Source organism: Papio anubis, chromosome 1, assembly GCF_008728515.1.
Source record: "Papio anubis isolate 15944 chromosome 1, Panubis1.0, whole genome shotgun sequence".
NCBI lineage: Eukaryota > Metazoa > Chordata > Mammalia > Primates > Cercopithecidae > Papio > Papio anubis.
In genome coordinates this window covers 140,974,603-140,990,318 of record NC_044976.1, presented here as the reverse complement: position 1 = coordinate 140,990,318, position 15,716 = coordinate 140,974,603, and the positions used below count along the sequence as shown (strand labels likewise).

Below are 15,716 nucleotides of genomic sequence, written 5' to 3'. Positions count from 1 at the left end.
AAACCTGTATTGGGCCCCAGGCACTGTGGGTGGGCTGGGGTCATGGGTGTCGTGGGCTGCCCTCTGAAAGAAGCAGGACAATTGTGCTCAGTAGAAAAAATGGAGAAGAAGAACAGGTATCAGCTTTGGCATAATGAAGATTAGCCTGAATTTCATGTTCATTATCTCTGTTAGAAGCAAGCTGAAAGCACCTGAAAGTCATTTTTCTTTCTTAATGAAAAGAACCAAGCAGGGGCCTGGGGAGTGCAGGTGTCCCCTCCCTGCGGACGTTTGTGGCATGCCTTTCAAGGTAAAAGTTCCATGTCCTCATCTGGGGAGCTTCTGACATGCATATATTGTTAGCGGACTTCAGCAGGAGTCTTGGATAGGTTTGCCTTGATTAGGAAAAGCACCAATGATTAAAACAGGAGGATAGAGATCAGGAGTGGATGGAGTAGGAATACATTCACATTTCTGAAGAATCTGCCAACAGAACTCCTTTACTTAAGGAGATCTCCTTCTACATTTGCTGTTTTGATTACACCCGAGTCATTTGAAATATTTTCCAGAGGGGCTTTTAGGGGTTGGGCAAGAGGGAGTGGAAGACGGCACAGCCAAGTACTACAGGGCTTTCGCCTCTTTCTCATCAAGGAGAAGGAGGAGATGCTTCTGGGGGTACCTTCCACACAGCCTCACACAGCTTTCTTCATCACTACACCCAGTGAGTAAGCGAGACACCACTGGAAAGTCCGCAGCTAAGGCAGTCAGTGGAAGACAGATTAAGAGCTGATCTGCAGTGAGATCTGCCTGGGCCCGTGGGTCTCCCTCTGGCTGCACATCGGGCCACCAGACAACCTTAAACAACATTAGTGGCTCCATCTCAGGTGCAGCTTGGGCAGAGGGAGCTTTTGAAGCTCCCCTGGGGTTTCTAGTGTGCAGCCAGTGGTGGGAACCTCTGGGCTAGGGTTTTCCTGGGGAACAAAGTCGTAACTGGCAGAAGTTACAGATGTGCCTGGAGACCAGCGTGGCCCTTAAATCATCATGAGCTTGGCCTTAACCTCCCTGAGCATGATTTTCTGATCTTAAAGTTAACAGGTTCTACCAAGGGACTTTAAAGGCTCTTTGCAGCCCTCAAGTTGTTTAATTCCCTGGGCACTTTCTTCTCTCTCTCTCTCTTTCTCTCTCTCTGTGTGTGTGTGTGTGTGTGTGTGTGTGTGGTCGGTAAAGGCACTTTATCACAAATGTCTCTCAGAACCCCCTCTCTGATAGAACCACTGCATTGGCTTTTTTTTTTTTGGGGGGCGGGCGGATCATTAGGTCAGGAGATCGAGACCATCTTGACTAACACCGTGAAACTCCACCTTTACTAAAAGTAAAAAAAAATTAGCTAGGCATGGTGGCGGGTGTCTGTAGTCTCAGCTACTCGGGGGGCTGAGGCAGGAGAATGGCCTGAATCCGGGAGGCCGAGCTTGCAGTGAGCCGAGATCGCGCCACTGCACTCCAGCCTGGGTGACAGATCAAGACTCCGTCTCACAAAAACAAAAACAAAAACAAAACAAACAAACAAAAAAAACTCATATTGCACATGCTGTGTTCTAGCTTTTTTGTAAGTGAGCTTGTTTAATATTAACAGTCTCTTAAAGTCTATTTCTCGAGATTTCCTTCACCATGCTTTTTCTAGTTTATTCCTGGTCCTGAGTGAACAAGGCTTTGTGTGAGACCTTGTTGAACTGAATTCGAGGCAAGAATTTGGCCATTGAATTGTGTTTATCAGGTCTCATCTACTCTAAATACATTATATTTTAGAACAAAGAGGAAGTGTGTCTTCAGTGACGGTAGTTCATGGTATTCCCCTGGAGTGTGTGTGATACATGAACGCACACTTATCAATCACTTGTAAGGAGTGGTCATTCACTTTACAATGCTACCCCAGAGACAAGCCCTTCAAATACAGATGTTGGAGTAGACATGGCAGAGTGGAGGTAGGCAGGAGTGATCTCGGAGACCATGACCCCCCATACTTTTCTCTCGCTGTCCTCTGGAGGACTGTGAGTCACTGCATGGACTTAGCGTGCTGAAAAGCAATCCAGCACAGCCCAGGCTACTGCCTTTGGCAATTCAATTGGTAGCTGCCCCTCCCAACCTCCGCTGTTGGTCATGTGGGACACCCAGTCAAGCCCGGAGTGGGAGACTAGGATGTGTGATGTCCATTAGCCACTAAAATTCTCGTGGCCATAACCTCCCCTGAGAGGAAACTGCTATGTGAGTGGAACACACAGACCCACGTCAGCCCTGCAGAATGTCCCAACCAGTGAATACACTTCAGAGCAACACAGCCACATCTCGAGCTCTGATTCCCTTTTTGTAGCCTGTTGCTGGTGTTTTTAAGAATAGGTGGTCTCCAGAGAACAGAAGCCAGCTTCTAAAAAAGACTTAGGCAGTCCAGTCACCGTGTCTCACGCATATAATACCAGCACTTTGGGAGGCCGAGGCAGTCAGATCACTTGAGGTCAGGAGTTTGAGACTAGCCTGACAACTATGGTGAAACCCCAATCTATATTAAAAATACAAAAATTAGCTGGGCATGGTGGTGGATGCCTGTAATCCCAGCTACTTGGGAGGCTGCGGCAGGAGAATTGCTTGAACCTGGGAGGCAGAGGTTGCAGTGAGCCAAGATCGTGCCATTGCACTTTAGCCTGGGCGACAGAGTGAGACTCTGTCTCAAAGAAAAAAAAAAAGCCTTAGGCTTCTGTCTTTCTCTTCTGCTAGGATTTTCCAGGTCCAAGTGTCCCAAACAGCAGATGCCTCCAGGCACATTTAATATGCCTAAGCGTGCTGAAAAGCAGTCCAGGCACATTATTGGTTTACAGAAATGTGTCTCAGGCGATTCCATAGGAGCGTACACCAGCTATTGTGTAATGTGAGGATACTTATCCTTGAAGGATAAAGCACACTGGGTCTCCACACAGTGCCGTTCAAACATGGAGTCATGAGAAAGCCCAGGGAGTCTGGAACCAGGGCTGACTGACTCTGCAATAACCTGTTTAACCATTCCCTTAGGATTGAGCATTTAGGTTGTTTTCCATTTTCTCTTACATAAATAATGAGCAGCTTTGTAAAATGGTCGGTATCTACATTTCCAAAAGTATTCTTAGGAAATGCTAATGCAGCATTTTAAAGGCTCTCTGTATATATGGCCAAATTGCTTTCCAGAAACCTTGTACCAATTTATATTCCCTCAAGGTGAGCATAAACGTGCCCTTTTCATTGTCCTCTTGCCGACATCGCTATAATTTTTACTAATTTGTTAAGTGAAAAGTAATGTCTTATTTAAGTTGGTAATTCTTAGTGTATGGCATCCTGTCTTAGTCCCCAAATTCTGAAATATTCATATTTGCAGCAAATGTTTGTTTCCTTAGTGCTAATCTCTGAGATAGATGCTAAGACAACAGAGACGACCTCACTGTGTCTGCCTGCAAGGGTCTCAGGGCCAAGTGGGATCAAGGCTTCAGTAAGTAGAGGGCTGCAGCTGAGGTCAGGACATCAGACTTGCAGGATCCCAGTGAGAAAGAGGCACTCTGGATAGGGGGTGTGTGTGTGCGTGTGTGTGTGTGTGTGTGTGTGTGTTTGGGGGCAGTGGATGCTGAAGACTTGCTTGATATGAACTGGATCCAAATGCAGGAACCATGGCATGGTCTTTCTTTGTAAGAAGAGTGATTAAATTTTGAAATATGACATTAAGGAATATTCATTAGCTTGTATGTCTTAAGAATAGAAAAAAATAACTTTTGGTTTGAGATCATTTAACTCTGGTGTAATAGGAAGTATATATTTGGTCTTTGTCTCTGGTTCCTGGCACGAGCTCCTAAGCCCTTGGAATTTCCTGAGTGACAGGGGTGAGAGGAGTTTCTTTTGTCATTCACAGCAAGCCCCTTTCAATCACACCTGACTTTATGCTAGTAAGATGACTCTTGGGGAAAGAGGGGTGTCCCTAGACAGCTTTGGTATGGGAGCTGGTTCTCAGAAAGACTAAGCCATGATTAGAGGGTTGGGACTTTCAGCCCTACCCAGCCCTAACCTCAGGGGAAGGGAGAGGGGCTGGAGGTTGAGTTCGGTTACCAATGGCCAATGATTTTGCCAATCATTTACATGAAATAAAACTTCCAAAAACCCCTGAAAGATGGGGTTTGGAGAGCTTCCAAGTTGGAGAACACATTGAACTTGGAATGTGGTGCACCCAGAGAGGGCATGAAAACTCAGAGAGCCCCCGTCCCCATCCCTTGCCCTAGACAGCGTTTCCACTGGGCTGTTCCTGAGTTGCATCCTTTATAATAAGTCGGGAACAACAGTAAAGCCTTTTTTGAGTTCTGGGAGTCATTCTAGAAACTTGTCAAACCTTAGGAGGGGGTTGTGGGAACCCTCAATTTATAGCCGGTTGGTGAGAAGCATGGTTGGCCTGCACTTGGCTGGCATCTGGGATGGGGGGCAGTCTTGTAGGATTTACCTAGGGGATCTCTACTTGTTTCTAGTAGTGAGTGTCAGAATTGGGTTGAATTGTTGGACACCCAGTTGGTATCAGAGAATTGCAGAATTGGTGTTGGAAAAGACATCATGTATTTGATGTCAGAGAGAATCTGATAAACTATCTAGACAAAAGTTATTTTTAAGATGTGCTGTTGGGTTTATACCTCTCATAGAAAATAAAGCAAAAAAGGCAAAAGAAAAAATCAAGATTTATTATGAAAAACAATGTTTAGGTGTTGGTGAGGAGCCTTCCAGATTTATTGCTATAAATGTGTACACATAACTATGTATACAGATTTTTTATGTGAATGGAATCGTTCTCTGTTATACATAAACACACACACCTAAAATGTGCCTTGTGCTTTTTTCACTCAGTGATACCTTGAAAAGTATTCAGTGTTAATACATATAGACTCACATCCTCGTTTCTTTTCCAGACAGGGTCTCACCCTGTCGCCCAGGCTGGAGTGCAGTGACGTGATCTCGGCTCACTGCAACCTCTGCCTCCCAGGCTGAAGCCATCCTCCTGCCTCAAGTCTCCTGAGTAGCTAGGACCACAGGCACACACCACCACACCTGGCTAATTTGTGTAATTTCGGTAGAGACGAGGTTATATCGTGTTGTCTAGACTGGGCACACCCTTTTGAAATACCTGAATAATGACTATTGCACATGTGTCCCATGCGTATTTAGCGACTCTCCAGTAGGTGACTTTGAGCTTTCTATAATCATGTAGAGTCACTGATACCAAGTCAGAAAAATTGTTATGGATTTAGAAACAGAACAGTCTTGTTTATTATTCCCTCGATTTATCACAAAATAGTTTAAAGTTGCTTCTAACAATTGTGTGTACAACACAATATCATAAACACATGCATAGAAAACCAGGAGCAGCGAAAGGGAGGCGCCAATCCTGCAACTGAGATGAAGCAGATGAAGGGGCCTGGACGGCGGTGGCAGGAGGCTCCAGGAACAGGCTCCCGGAGGCTTGGTGGCCGTGGATCTAATTTGAACTGCTGCTCTGATCTGTGCTCTTCCAAGTGATTTCTTTCATCGCCCATTGCCACGGCAGACCATGCAGGCTCTTTCCACCTCACTCTCAGAGGTCTTGGCCTTCTGTGCCAGCTGGTATTTGAGAACTTGCCTTGGCCTCTATTTTCACCTGACTCTGCACTCTCTCTCTCTGGCTATACATAGAGAGATGGACTATATAGGTAGAGATATATATTCTCTACATCTGTATCTACTTCCTCTCTATGGATATAGCCATGCATCTGTGTGTCTGTATAGACGTGTGTGTGTGTGTGTGTGTGTGTGTATACACATACGTATGCATTTATGGAGAGAGAGACAGGAAAAGAGGAAGGGAGACTCTCCGTTAGTAGTCACCTTTTAAGTTTCGTACATCTAATTTTTTGCTTGGCAAATGCCTATATGGATTCTAATGAAGGTTTCAAACAGACAAACACCCTCATTTGTGTGTTCCACAACACCCACCCGCCCCACCCTTATTTCACTTCTCTGTCTGGGTGCTGCTTGTGATGGAAAACCCTCTAGTCTTTTTTTTTTTTTTGAGACTGAGTCTGGCTCTGTCGCCCAGGCTGGAGTGCAGTGGCCGGATCTCAGCTCACTGCAAGCTCCGCCTCCCGGGTTTACGCCATTCTCCTGCCTCAGCCTCCCGAGATGCTGGGACCACAGGCGCCCGCCACTTCGCCCGGCTAGTTTTTTGTATTTTTTAGTAGAGATGGGGTTTCACCGTGTTAGCCAGGATAGTCTCGATCTCCTGACCTCATGATCCGCCCGTCTCGGCCTCCCAAAGTGCTGGGATTACAGGCTTGAGCCACCGCGCCCGGCCAACCCTCTAGTCTTAATTTAGTATTTACAAGATGTGCACACATTCATTCATAGCAAATTCTCAGGATTATTTCCTCAGGGCTGAGCCCCTTATGTATAGTACTCCCCCTCCTCCTTGCATTTTCCTCTTCCTTTCCTTGCTTCTTTCATCTGGGAAACTCCATGGTTTTATCCCATCGCTCTAAGTAAATGTCATTGGGACCTGGATTTCGGCAGACTGCGGAAAGCTTGGTTACCAGCAGGGGGCGCACTAAGCGTCTCGAGCTGATTTTGTGTTTAGGGAAGACCCTGGAATCTTTTTCTTTACCTATTTACTTATTTATTTTTTTCTTTCCAACATTTGTTTTAGGTGCAGGGGTACGGGTGCAGGTTTTTTATATAGGTAAATTGTGTGTTGCTGGGGGTTTGGTGTACAGGCTGTTTTGTCAGCCAGGTAATAAGCATAGTACCCGATAGTGTTTCAATTCTCACCCCTTCCTACCCTCCACCCTCCAGTAGGCCCCCGTGTCTGTTGTTCCTTTCTTTGTATCCATGTGTATTCAATATTTAGCCTCCATTTATAGGTGAGAACATGTGGTATTTGGTTTTCTGTTCCTGCAGTAATTCTTTCAGAATAATGGCCTCCAGCTCTATCTATGTTGCTGCAAAGGACATAATCTCGTGTTTTTTTTTTTTAAATGGCTGCATAGTATTCCATAGTGTATGCATACCACATTTTCTTTATCCAGTCCACTGTTGATAGGTTGATTCCGTGTGTTTGCTGTTGTGAACAGTGCTATGATGAATATACGTGTGCGTGTGTCTTTGTGGTAGAATGCTTTGTATTGCTTTGGGTGTATACCCAATAATGGGATTGCTGGGTTGAATGACGTTTCTGTTTTAAGTTCTTTGAGAAATCCCCAGATTGCTTTCCACGGTGGTTGAACCAATTTACATTCCCACCAACAGTATGTAAACCTTCCCTTTTCTCCACAGCCTCGCCAGCACCTGTTATTTTTTGATTTTTTAGTAATAGCCATTCTGACTGGTGTGAAATGGTAGCTCATTGTGGTTTTGATTTGCATTTCCCTAGTGATCAGTGATATTGAGCATTTTTTCATATGCTTGTTGGTCACGTGTGTGTCTTCCTTTGAGGAGACACTGGAACTTACCAAACAGCTTATTTCACTGTTATGTATGTCTAGTAGAATATAATGGAAATTTTAACTCCATGCGTTATTAAATTTATTTTAATAGTATAAAATGTATCATTTTTAATAACTGAATTAATAATTGCATTTAAACTTAATTAGCATAGGGTTTTTTTTTAAACTGCAAATAATGCTTTACGCCAAAATGCTGACAATGATCAGATTGGGGTTAGAATATATATGATTATATGTGGTGATTACTATTTTAGGAAGTAACTAGAGCTGGCATCTGTGGGTGCTGCAGACGATTCTTAACAAACCCAGACAATTTGCTCTTCTAAACGGGGCCTTGCGGTTGTCTAACAGTGAGAATAGATGACTAACTGAATTTGTGCCTGCTTTCTATCATAATAACGACGCAGAATTGCCACCGTTATGTGGCTTGGAAATCTTAAATTCATCAGCACTCATGAAAGAAAAAAACAAAAAGTGAACCGAAGATACTTGGAGAGCCTGGGTGCTTTCAGCACAAGGCGGCTGGGTCGGCTTCCATTCCTGTGTCCGCAGCGCCCTCGTGTGGTGAAAGGTGTCCAGGCTTCCTGGCCGCCTTTTAGGCCAGGTTACCCATCGGTCCTCACTTCCCAGTACAGTAGCTGCCTTCCTGGGTCACACTCCATCGGAGGTCACTATCTGCCAGGAGGTTAGCCACCCGCTGTGGTTGTCTTGTAGTTTTGCGCAATAAGTTACTGGCTGGGAGTGCTTGTAATAAGTCCTGAGTAGGACATGGCGATTCCATTCCTTACCCACGATGTGTACACACAGTTATCCTCAACTGGTTAGTTGGAACGTGGCGTTTATTTCCACAAAGCAGCAGTTTTCTAAAGGACGATTTAGAACCCAGTGCGTCCATGGAGACCTCCTTACTTCAGTCTGTAGCTGTGGTCATGCCCTGTAGGAGATTTCTGAGTTTTGAAGACCCAGTAGGTACTGGAGAACCATTTGCATTGCTGAAGCACCACTGTAGGCGCGGGAAGGGGTTGGAAGGGCTGGCTTGCCGCTGAAGGAGGACCAGACATGGCCTAGTCATCAGCGGCATAGGGGGAAAAGTTATGGGGTTAGTCCCTACCCGCTGCCCTGCTCTGCCTCCTGCAGAGACTTCAGACTTCTTATGCCTCCTGCACAAGCGAAGCAGCCAGGTAAGTAGGAATAGGTTTCTTTGGTTCCTAACTTGAGACGAGTTTTTCTCTAAATTCCTTAGACTCACAGTCTATGCTGTTGATTTATGGAGGCAGTAGTGAGGCCCCGTATCCCGATGCCTCCTACCTTGAGACCTGGACAGAGGATTGCCCTGTGAAATTCAAGCCTTAAATCAGTAGGTATCAGCAGAGACAGGCATGGTGCCTTACAGATAAAGAATACAGATGGCCTCCCTATTCACGGAGGGGCCTGCAACCTTTATATAGCTCTACATACACCCCTTCCGTGTGTGCAGATGCTTCTTTTTTTTTTTTTTTTTTTTTTTTTTTTTTGAGACGGAGTCTGGCTCTGTCGCCTGGGCTGGAGTGCAGTGGCCGGATCTCAGCTCACTGCAAGCTCCGCCTCCCGGGTTTACGCCATTCTCCTGCCTCAGCCTCCCGAGTAGCTGGGACTACAGGCGCCCGCCACCTCGCCCGGCTAGTTTTTTTTTTTTTTTTTTGTATTTTTTAGTAGAGACGGGGTTTCACCTTGTTAGCCAGGATGGTCTCGATCTTCTGACCTCGTGATCCGCCCGTCTCGGCCTCCCAAAGTGCTAGGATTACAGGCTTGAGCCACCGCGCCCGGCGATGCTTCTTGACTTACCATGGGGTTACCTCCCAATAAACGCATCGTAAAATCAAAAAGTTGTAATCTGCCTGGATATATGTATTAGTCTGTTCTCACATTGCTATAAAAAAATACCTGAGGCCGGACGCGGTGGCTCACGCCTGTAATCCCAGCACTTTGGGAGGCCGAGGCGGGCGGATCACAAGGTCAGGAGATCGAGACCATGGTGAAACCCCGTCTCTACTAAAAATAGAAAAAATTAGCCTGGCGCAGTGGCGGGCGCCTGTCGTCCCAGCTACTCGGGAGGCTGAGGCAGGAGAATGGCGTGAACCCGGGAGGCGGAGCTTGCAGTGAGCCGAGATTGCGCCACTGCACTCCAGCCTGGGCGACAGAGCAAGACTCCGTCTCAAAAAAAAAAAAAAAAAAAAAAAAAATACCTGAGACAGGATAATTTATGAAGAAAAGAGGTTTAGGCTGGGTGCGGTAGTTTACAACCTGTAATCCCAGCAGTTTGGGAGGCGGAGGGGAGCAGATCACCTGAGGTTAGGAGTTCGAGACCAGCCTGGCCAACATGGCAAAACCCCATCTGTACTAAAAATACAAAAATTAGCCAGGCGTGGTGGCACGTGCCTGTAATCCCAGCTATTCAGGAGGCTGAGGCACTAGAATCGCTTGAATCTGGGAGGCGGAGGTTGCGATTGCAGTAAGCTGAGATTGAATCACTGAACTCCAGCCTGGTCAACAGAGTGAGACTCTGCCTCAAAAAAAAAAAAAAGAAAGAAAGAAAAGCGGTTCATGGTTCTGCAGTCTGTACAGGATACATAGCGGCTTCTGCTTCTGGGGAGGCCTCAGGAAGCTTCCAGTCATGGTGGAAAACAAAGGGGGTCCAGCTTCCTACATGGCAGAAGCAGGATCAAGAGAGCTAAGGGGACGTGCCAGACACTTTTAAGCAACTGGATCTCGCAAGAGCTCGCTCACTATTGCGAGATCGAACAGCACCAAGGCGATGGAGCTAAACCATTCATGAAAGATCCACTCCCATGACTGAATTCCGTCCCGCCAGGTCCCACCTCCAACAATAGGGATTACAATCCGACATGAGATTTGGTGGGGACACAGACCCAAACCATATCATGTATCATATTATATATGTATACGTAATATTGAAGGAGTTAAGATCACATGACCCCCAAACATGCCGCTCCAGCATATTGACTTTTTTGAGTTAAGGACACTTGAAAAAAAGAGGCGCAAGAGGATCCCTCTGCCCTTCCTTCTGTTTCTTACAAGCAGGAGATGAAATTCCTGTGTAAAAGGTGTCTCCCAGTACCAGAAGGAAAATGTCATGCTTATTATCAAGGACAGAAAGTTGAGGCCGAGGGAAATCTGTACAAACTCCGTCAAACCAATCCTCATCTTACCTGTCCCTCTCTACTCCGTTAAGTACCCTAGTCCTGCCACATCTTTGCCCAGTTCTGTATATAAGTGTTCAACTCTAATTGCATCTTCATTTTGTCATGAAGGTTCCTGTGCCACATAAAAGTTATATTCAACAAATATGTGTGCATTTCTCCTGTTGATCTATCTTATGTCAATTTAATTATCAGGCCCAGCCAAAAACCCTAAGAGGGTAGAGGTGATATTTTGCCTCCCTACAATATAATCCACATAACCACCTTATATATGTATATGTATGTGTGTGTGTATGTGTGTGTCTATAAAAAGAAATCATATTATATATATAATACAATCTCTATATCCCTCATATATGTTTCTGTATATGTGTGTGTGCACATATAAACATATATATGGTTAAAAGCTAGGTGGTTCAAAGTCCTACCTTCAGAATCAGAAAGATTTCAAACCCAGCTGCTTTACATCCTCTGGTGTGACCTTGAGATAATTTTGTCTCTCTCTAGTTCTCCATTTCTTTGGGTAAAATGGGGCTCGTGATAGCGCCTCCCTCAAAGTTGTGAGGATTGAGTTCATCCCTGAGGCAAGTGTTGGTGGTGCCCACGTTCAAGGGTGGGAAGGCAAGGCACAGTCAGTGGCAGTGGGATCAAGACCCCATTAGCAGGCTGCCTGTCTGTGGAGGTGGCAGCATTGAATGTGTGAATCATGAGTGCCTTCTCTTGGGTGATGTCCCCACTCTTCAAAGAACCTTCAGATTGTAACTTGGGTTCCACTGCAGCTTAGCTATAAGGAAAGTGTGGGCTTGTCTTGCAAGTTACACATTTCTCATTGTATATCCACACATTGACTTTTCTGTTAATTTATGACTCTCGTGGCAAACTGCACCGTATAGAAGATCTGTCATCCCTGTGATGATGGAATCAGGATTTTGAGACTGGGAGTCAAGAGGTGGACCTGAGCTTGCCAGTATGCTGCCTCCCTTTGAGTCTTCTGGGAGATATTTCTTGGTGTCACCTTGTGCTGCTTTCTTCTGCTATAATAGTTTCATACTTAATATGAGCCAAAGAATAAACAGACTCAGAGACTAATGAAGCCTCCATTTAAAAGATAACTTTCTCTTTTAGGATACCTGGGATGAACTCCTAATTGGCAGTGTAGAAGTGAAAAAGATAATGGCATGCCCCAGGTAATGAACCTTGCTAGACCCCAGGACTGTGGTGTGGCCCACCCATTGGTTCCTAACCATCACCTAACCCTTGGTTATTGCATGACAGGTGTATTTTGACCACGGTGGACCCAGACACTGGAGTCATAGACAGGAAAGAGCCACTGGACACCCTGAAGAGGTAGAATACCACCACGGCCAGTGTATTTTGAATATTATCTCCACCCCAGAACTACCTATGGGTTTAGGGAAGAACTACCTATGTCTGCTTTAGGGAAGATATGACCTTTCTCTCTGGAGCACCTTCCACTCTACCTTCTGACTGAATTGTGTCTGTTGGTTAATGAGAGCACTGTTGCTTTCTCTCTTTTCGCGGATGGATACTCTAGTGCCTTGGATAAACTCTTTTTTTTTTTTTTTTTTTTTTTTTGAGAGGAATCTCATTCTTTCCCCCAGGCTGGAGTGTGGTGGCTTGGTTTTAGCTCACTGCAACCTCTGCTTTCTGGGTTCAAGTGATTCTCCAACCTCAGCCTCCTGAGTAGCTGGGACGACAGGTGTGTGCCACCATGCCTGGGTGATTATTGTATTTTTAGTAGAGACAGGGTTTCACCATATTGGCCAGGCTAGTCTCAAACTCCTTGCCTCAGTGATTCGCCTGCCTTCCAACATGCTGGGATTACAGGCATGAGCCACTGTGCCCAGCTTTGATAAACTTTTAATTGTATAATACCACATTTTGAAATTTTAATATCTCTCATATCAATTTTTAATAATATTTATATGTGCCTTTCCAAATTTAGGCCTCAAACACTTTATTTAATCATGTTTATTGCAACTCAGATTCCTTCATTAGAATCAATATCAAGGAATATGAGAATAATTGAAACTGCATAATGAAATATTAGAAAAAATGAATGTAATGAATTGTCAGAGATTTTTTATTGAGGAGCTTTTTTATGCTAAGGATTTCTCTTGTTTTGTTATTTAAAGAAGTTTGGCTGACTTTAGTTCCCAATGAAGATAGTAATTTAGGCTTAACATTCTTTTTTTTTTTTTTTTTTTTTTTTTGAGACGGAGTCTAGCTCTGTCGCCCAGGCTGGAGTGCAGTGGCCGGATCTCAGCTCACTGCAAGCTCCGCCTCCCGGCTTCACGCCATTCTCTGCCTCAGCCTCCCGAGTAGCTGGGACTACAGGCACCCGCCACCTCGCCCGGCTAGTTTTTTGTATTTTTTTAGTAGAGACGGGGTTTCACTGTGTTAGCCAGGATGGTCTCGATCTCCTGGCCTCGTGATCCGCCCGTCTCGGCCTCCCAAAGTGCTGGGATTACAGGCTTGAGCCACCGCGCCCGGCTAGGCTTAACATTCTTTGGAGCTATATTCTATTTTGTTTCTCTTTCCTCTGTTTTGTGGATTGTTTCCAATGGGTTTAGCTTAGAGAAGAGGTTATTTCATGATGCTTTCAGATTTACAATTCAATTAGATGTAGTGATAATTAAGATGCTGTGAAATTTATTTTTTTTTTTTAGACAGGACAATGGGAAAAGACTAACTTCTGCAGTAGTCCAGACCCACCTGACAACTGCATGCCTGTCTGAATTTTTGCTCACCAGTGAACCCCAGCTTTGGGCTTATAAACCGGGAGGGGGTTGAAAGCATGGTACTTAAATGCACTAAACAGAAGATTTGTAGAGTTCAGGGCCATTCCATTTTGTGTTTTCAGGGGCATTTGTTTCAATGAGTTGTGAAGTCGAAGGTACGCATATAGACGAAGTATTTATTTTATACGTACACATACCTTTTTTCTTTTTGGCCTGAAACTGAAGCCATGGAGAAATTGCATAGACTTTCAGGATACTTCTAGAAAAGCTAGAATTATTTGCAGTTTGACTAATTGTCCACAGACTTCTCTGTCAACATTTTAGAAAAGGTTTGCTGTGTATTTATAAATAAGTTGGAAGGCAAACTTGAGTTCTGTTGAGAATATTTCGATTATTATTTCCTTCTTGTGTCTGATGATTGAATTTTTGCTTGTTTCAGCTACCGCCTGTGTGATCCTTCTGAGAGGGAATTATACAAGTCGTCTCCGCTTTTTGGAATCTATTATTCAGTGGAAAAAATTGGAAGCCTGAGAGTTGGTGACCCCGTGTATCGAATGGTGTAGTGACGGATCCACTAGGGTAATATGGTAAAAGGTCAGCTTTGCTTCTGAATACACTGTCTTGGAGCCATTGCTGCATTTCTTATGGTTTTTTTTTTTTTTTTTTTTTTTTTTAATGTTATGCTGCTTTAATTCTTGAGAGAATAAGCAGTTTTGTATTCTGATCTTTGGAGTTGGACAGTGCCCTTGATTTCTGTTCCCTGCAGTAATCTGTGTACTCCTACCTCAGCCTTCTCCACCCTTATTTCCCATTTAATGGTAAAATGCTGATGGAAGAGGCTCAGCAGAAAGACAGGTATATGTTCACAGCTTATTACAGAACATCATTAAGGAATAGGGAAATGAAGGTGACTGATTCTCAAGAGTTTTGTATTTATTTTTTCTGTCTCAGATAGAAGGGGAAATGTTTAAATTATTCAACATCATCTTGGGAAAATGTTTAAATTGGATGCTTTTTATCAAATGTATTTTTAAAGTATAATTGAAGTTTGAAAAAAAAAATCAGTGCATCAAGGTGACTGGGTCCTGAATCATGAGTTAGACAATAATGTTCTCACATTGATTTCATCGTGTCCAATACAGCCCTGACTCCTGGAGGCAAAAGCCTAACTCCCAAATTAAAGGAATGAGAAAGTTGGTCAGAAGACCTCAAGTTGGAGATTTTAAGCAAGTTCTCTCATAAAATCCATGACCCAGTTCTTAAGGTCACCTCATCTCCAAAACTCTTGACCATCCTTCTCTCTGTTTCTGGCCTGAGCTTCTCGCGTGTGTTACTTGCCCTTGCAGTCCTGACATCCACAACCTGACCGTCCTTAAGGACAGGGTAACATAGTGGCTTAGAAGGTCTAGATCTAGCATTAGATAGACTTGGGTTGGTAATCCAAGCATCATCTTAAGTTGAATGAGATGTTTAACTTCTCTTTAAGTCTCAGTACCCTTATCTGCAAAGTGGGAATAATAGCACTTACCAAAACAACCAACACAAGTTATCTTGAGTATTAATTCATTTAAAGTTTCAGCATTGCAACACAAATAAAGTGCTCAGTAAATATTAGTTATGTTTTTTATTGCCATCATTCCATCATGATCTAGTCTTAGGTTCCATAGTGGATATAAACATGACACAGGCTTTTCCCTTGAAGTGGGCAAAAACGAACTACACCTCTATTGACTACTATTATGACTAGGTATTTGCATAACCATTACCATATTTCATCAGTTCTGAGATCCTATTCTAACATCTCTGATACCAGTCAGCTTCTTATAACATTCAGGGTACCTTTTGAAAAATATCGGTGATGCATAAAATTATCAGTGATGCATAAAATAATGGTGCATTTTACAATTGGTATATCTTGGATTTGATGAAATATAATAAGTATTAATACTAGAGAGGAAACTGTGAAGCTCCTAAGTGCCTGGCATTTCTAAAAGCCCCATGTGGGGAGAGTGGACCCAAGCCTGAGCCATCTAGCTTGAGTGAAACTGATCCTGTGTCCTGCTGTTCCAGTCATGATTGACTGGACCTGGATCAATGTGTGAGCCAAGGGCTTTCACGTGTTCTCTGCATCTGAGGGAGCCCAGTGGCTGTGAGATACCTTAATAACTGAGGGTTTTCCATGTCACTTGGTCACAAACTCATCTAACCAGATCCTGTTTTGCAGTGGATGGAGGCAACGAACATCTGTGGTT

At 44.1% G+C, this 15,716-nt stretch overlaps 1 protein-coding gene across 1 annotated transcript in view; it reads left to right on the top strand.

Moving 5' to 3' along the window:
• MTARC2 (mitochondrial amidoxime reducing component 2) overlaps window positions 1-15,716 on the top strand; it is a 36,963-nt gene that overhangs the window by 20,084 nt on the left and 1,163 nt on the right. Inside the window, exons 5-7 of the mRNA XM_009187020.2 lie at window positions 11,828-11,889; window positions 11,978-12,049; window positions 13,904-14,058. Of these exons, the coding sequence (XP_009185284.1) occupies window positions 11,828-11,889; window positions 11,978-12,049; window positions 13,904-14,027 (258 nt within the window). The 3' untranslated portion in view covers window positions 14,028-14,058. The remainder of the gene's footprint in view (window positions 1-11,827; window positions 11,890-11,977; window positions 12,050-13,903; window positions 14,059-15,716) is intronic.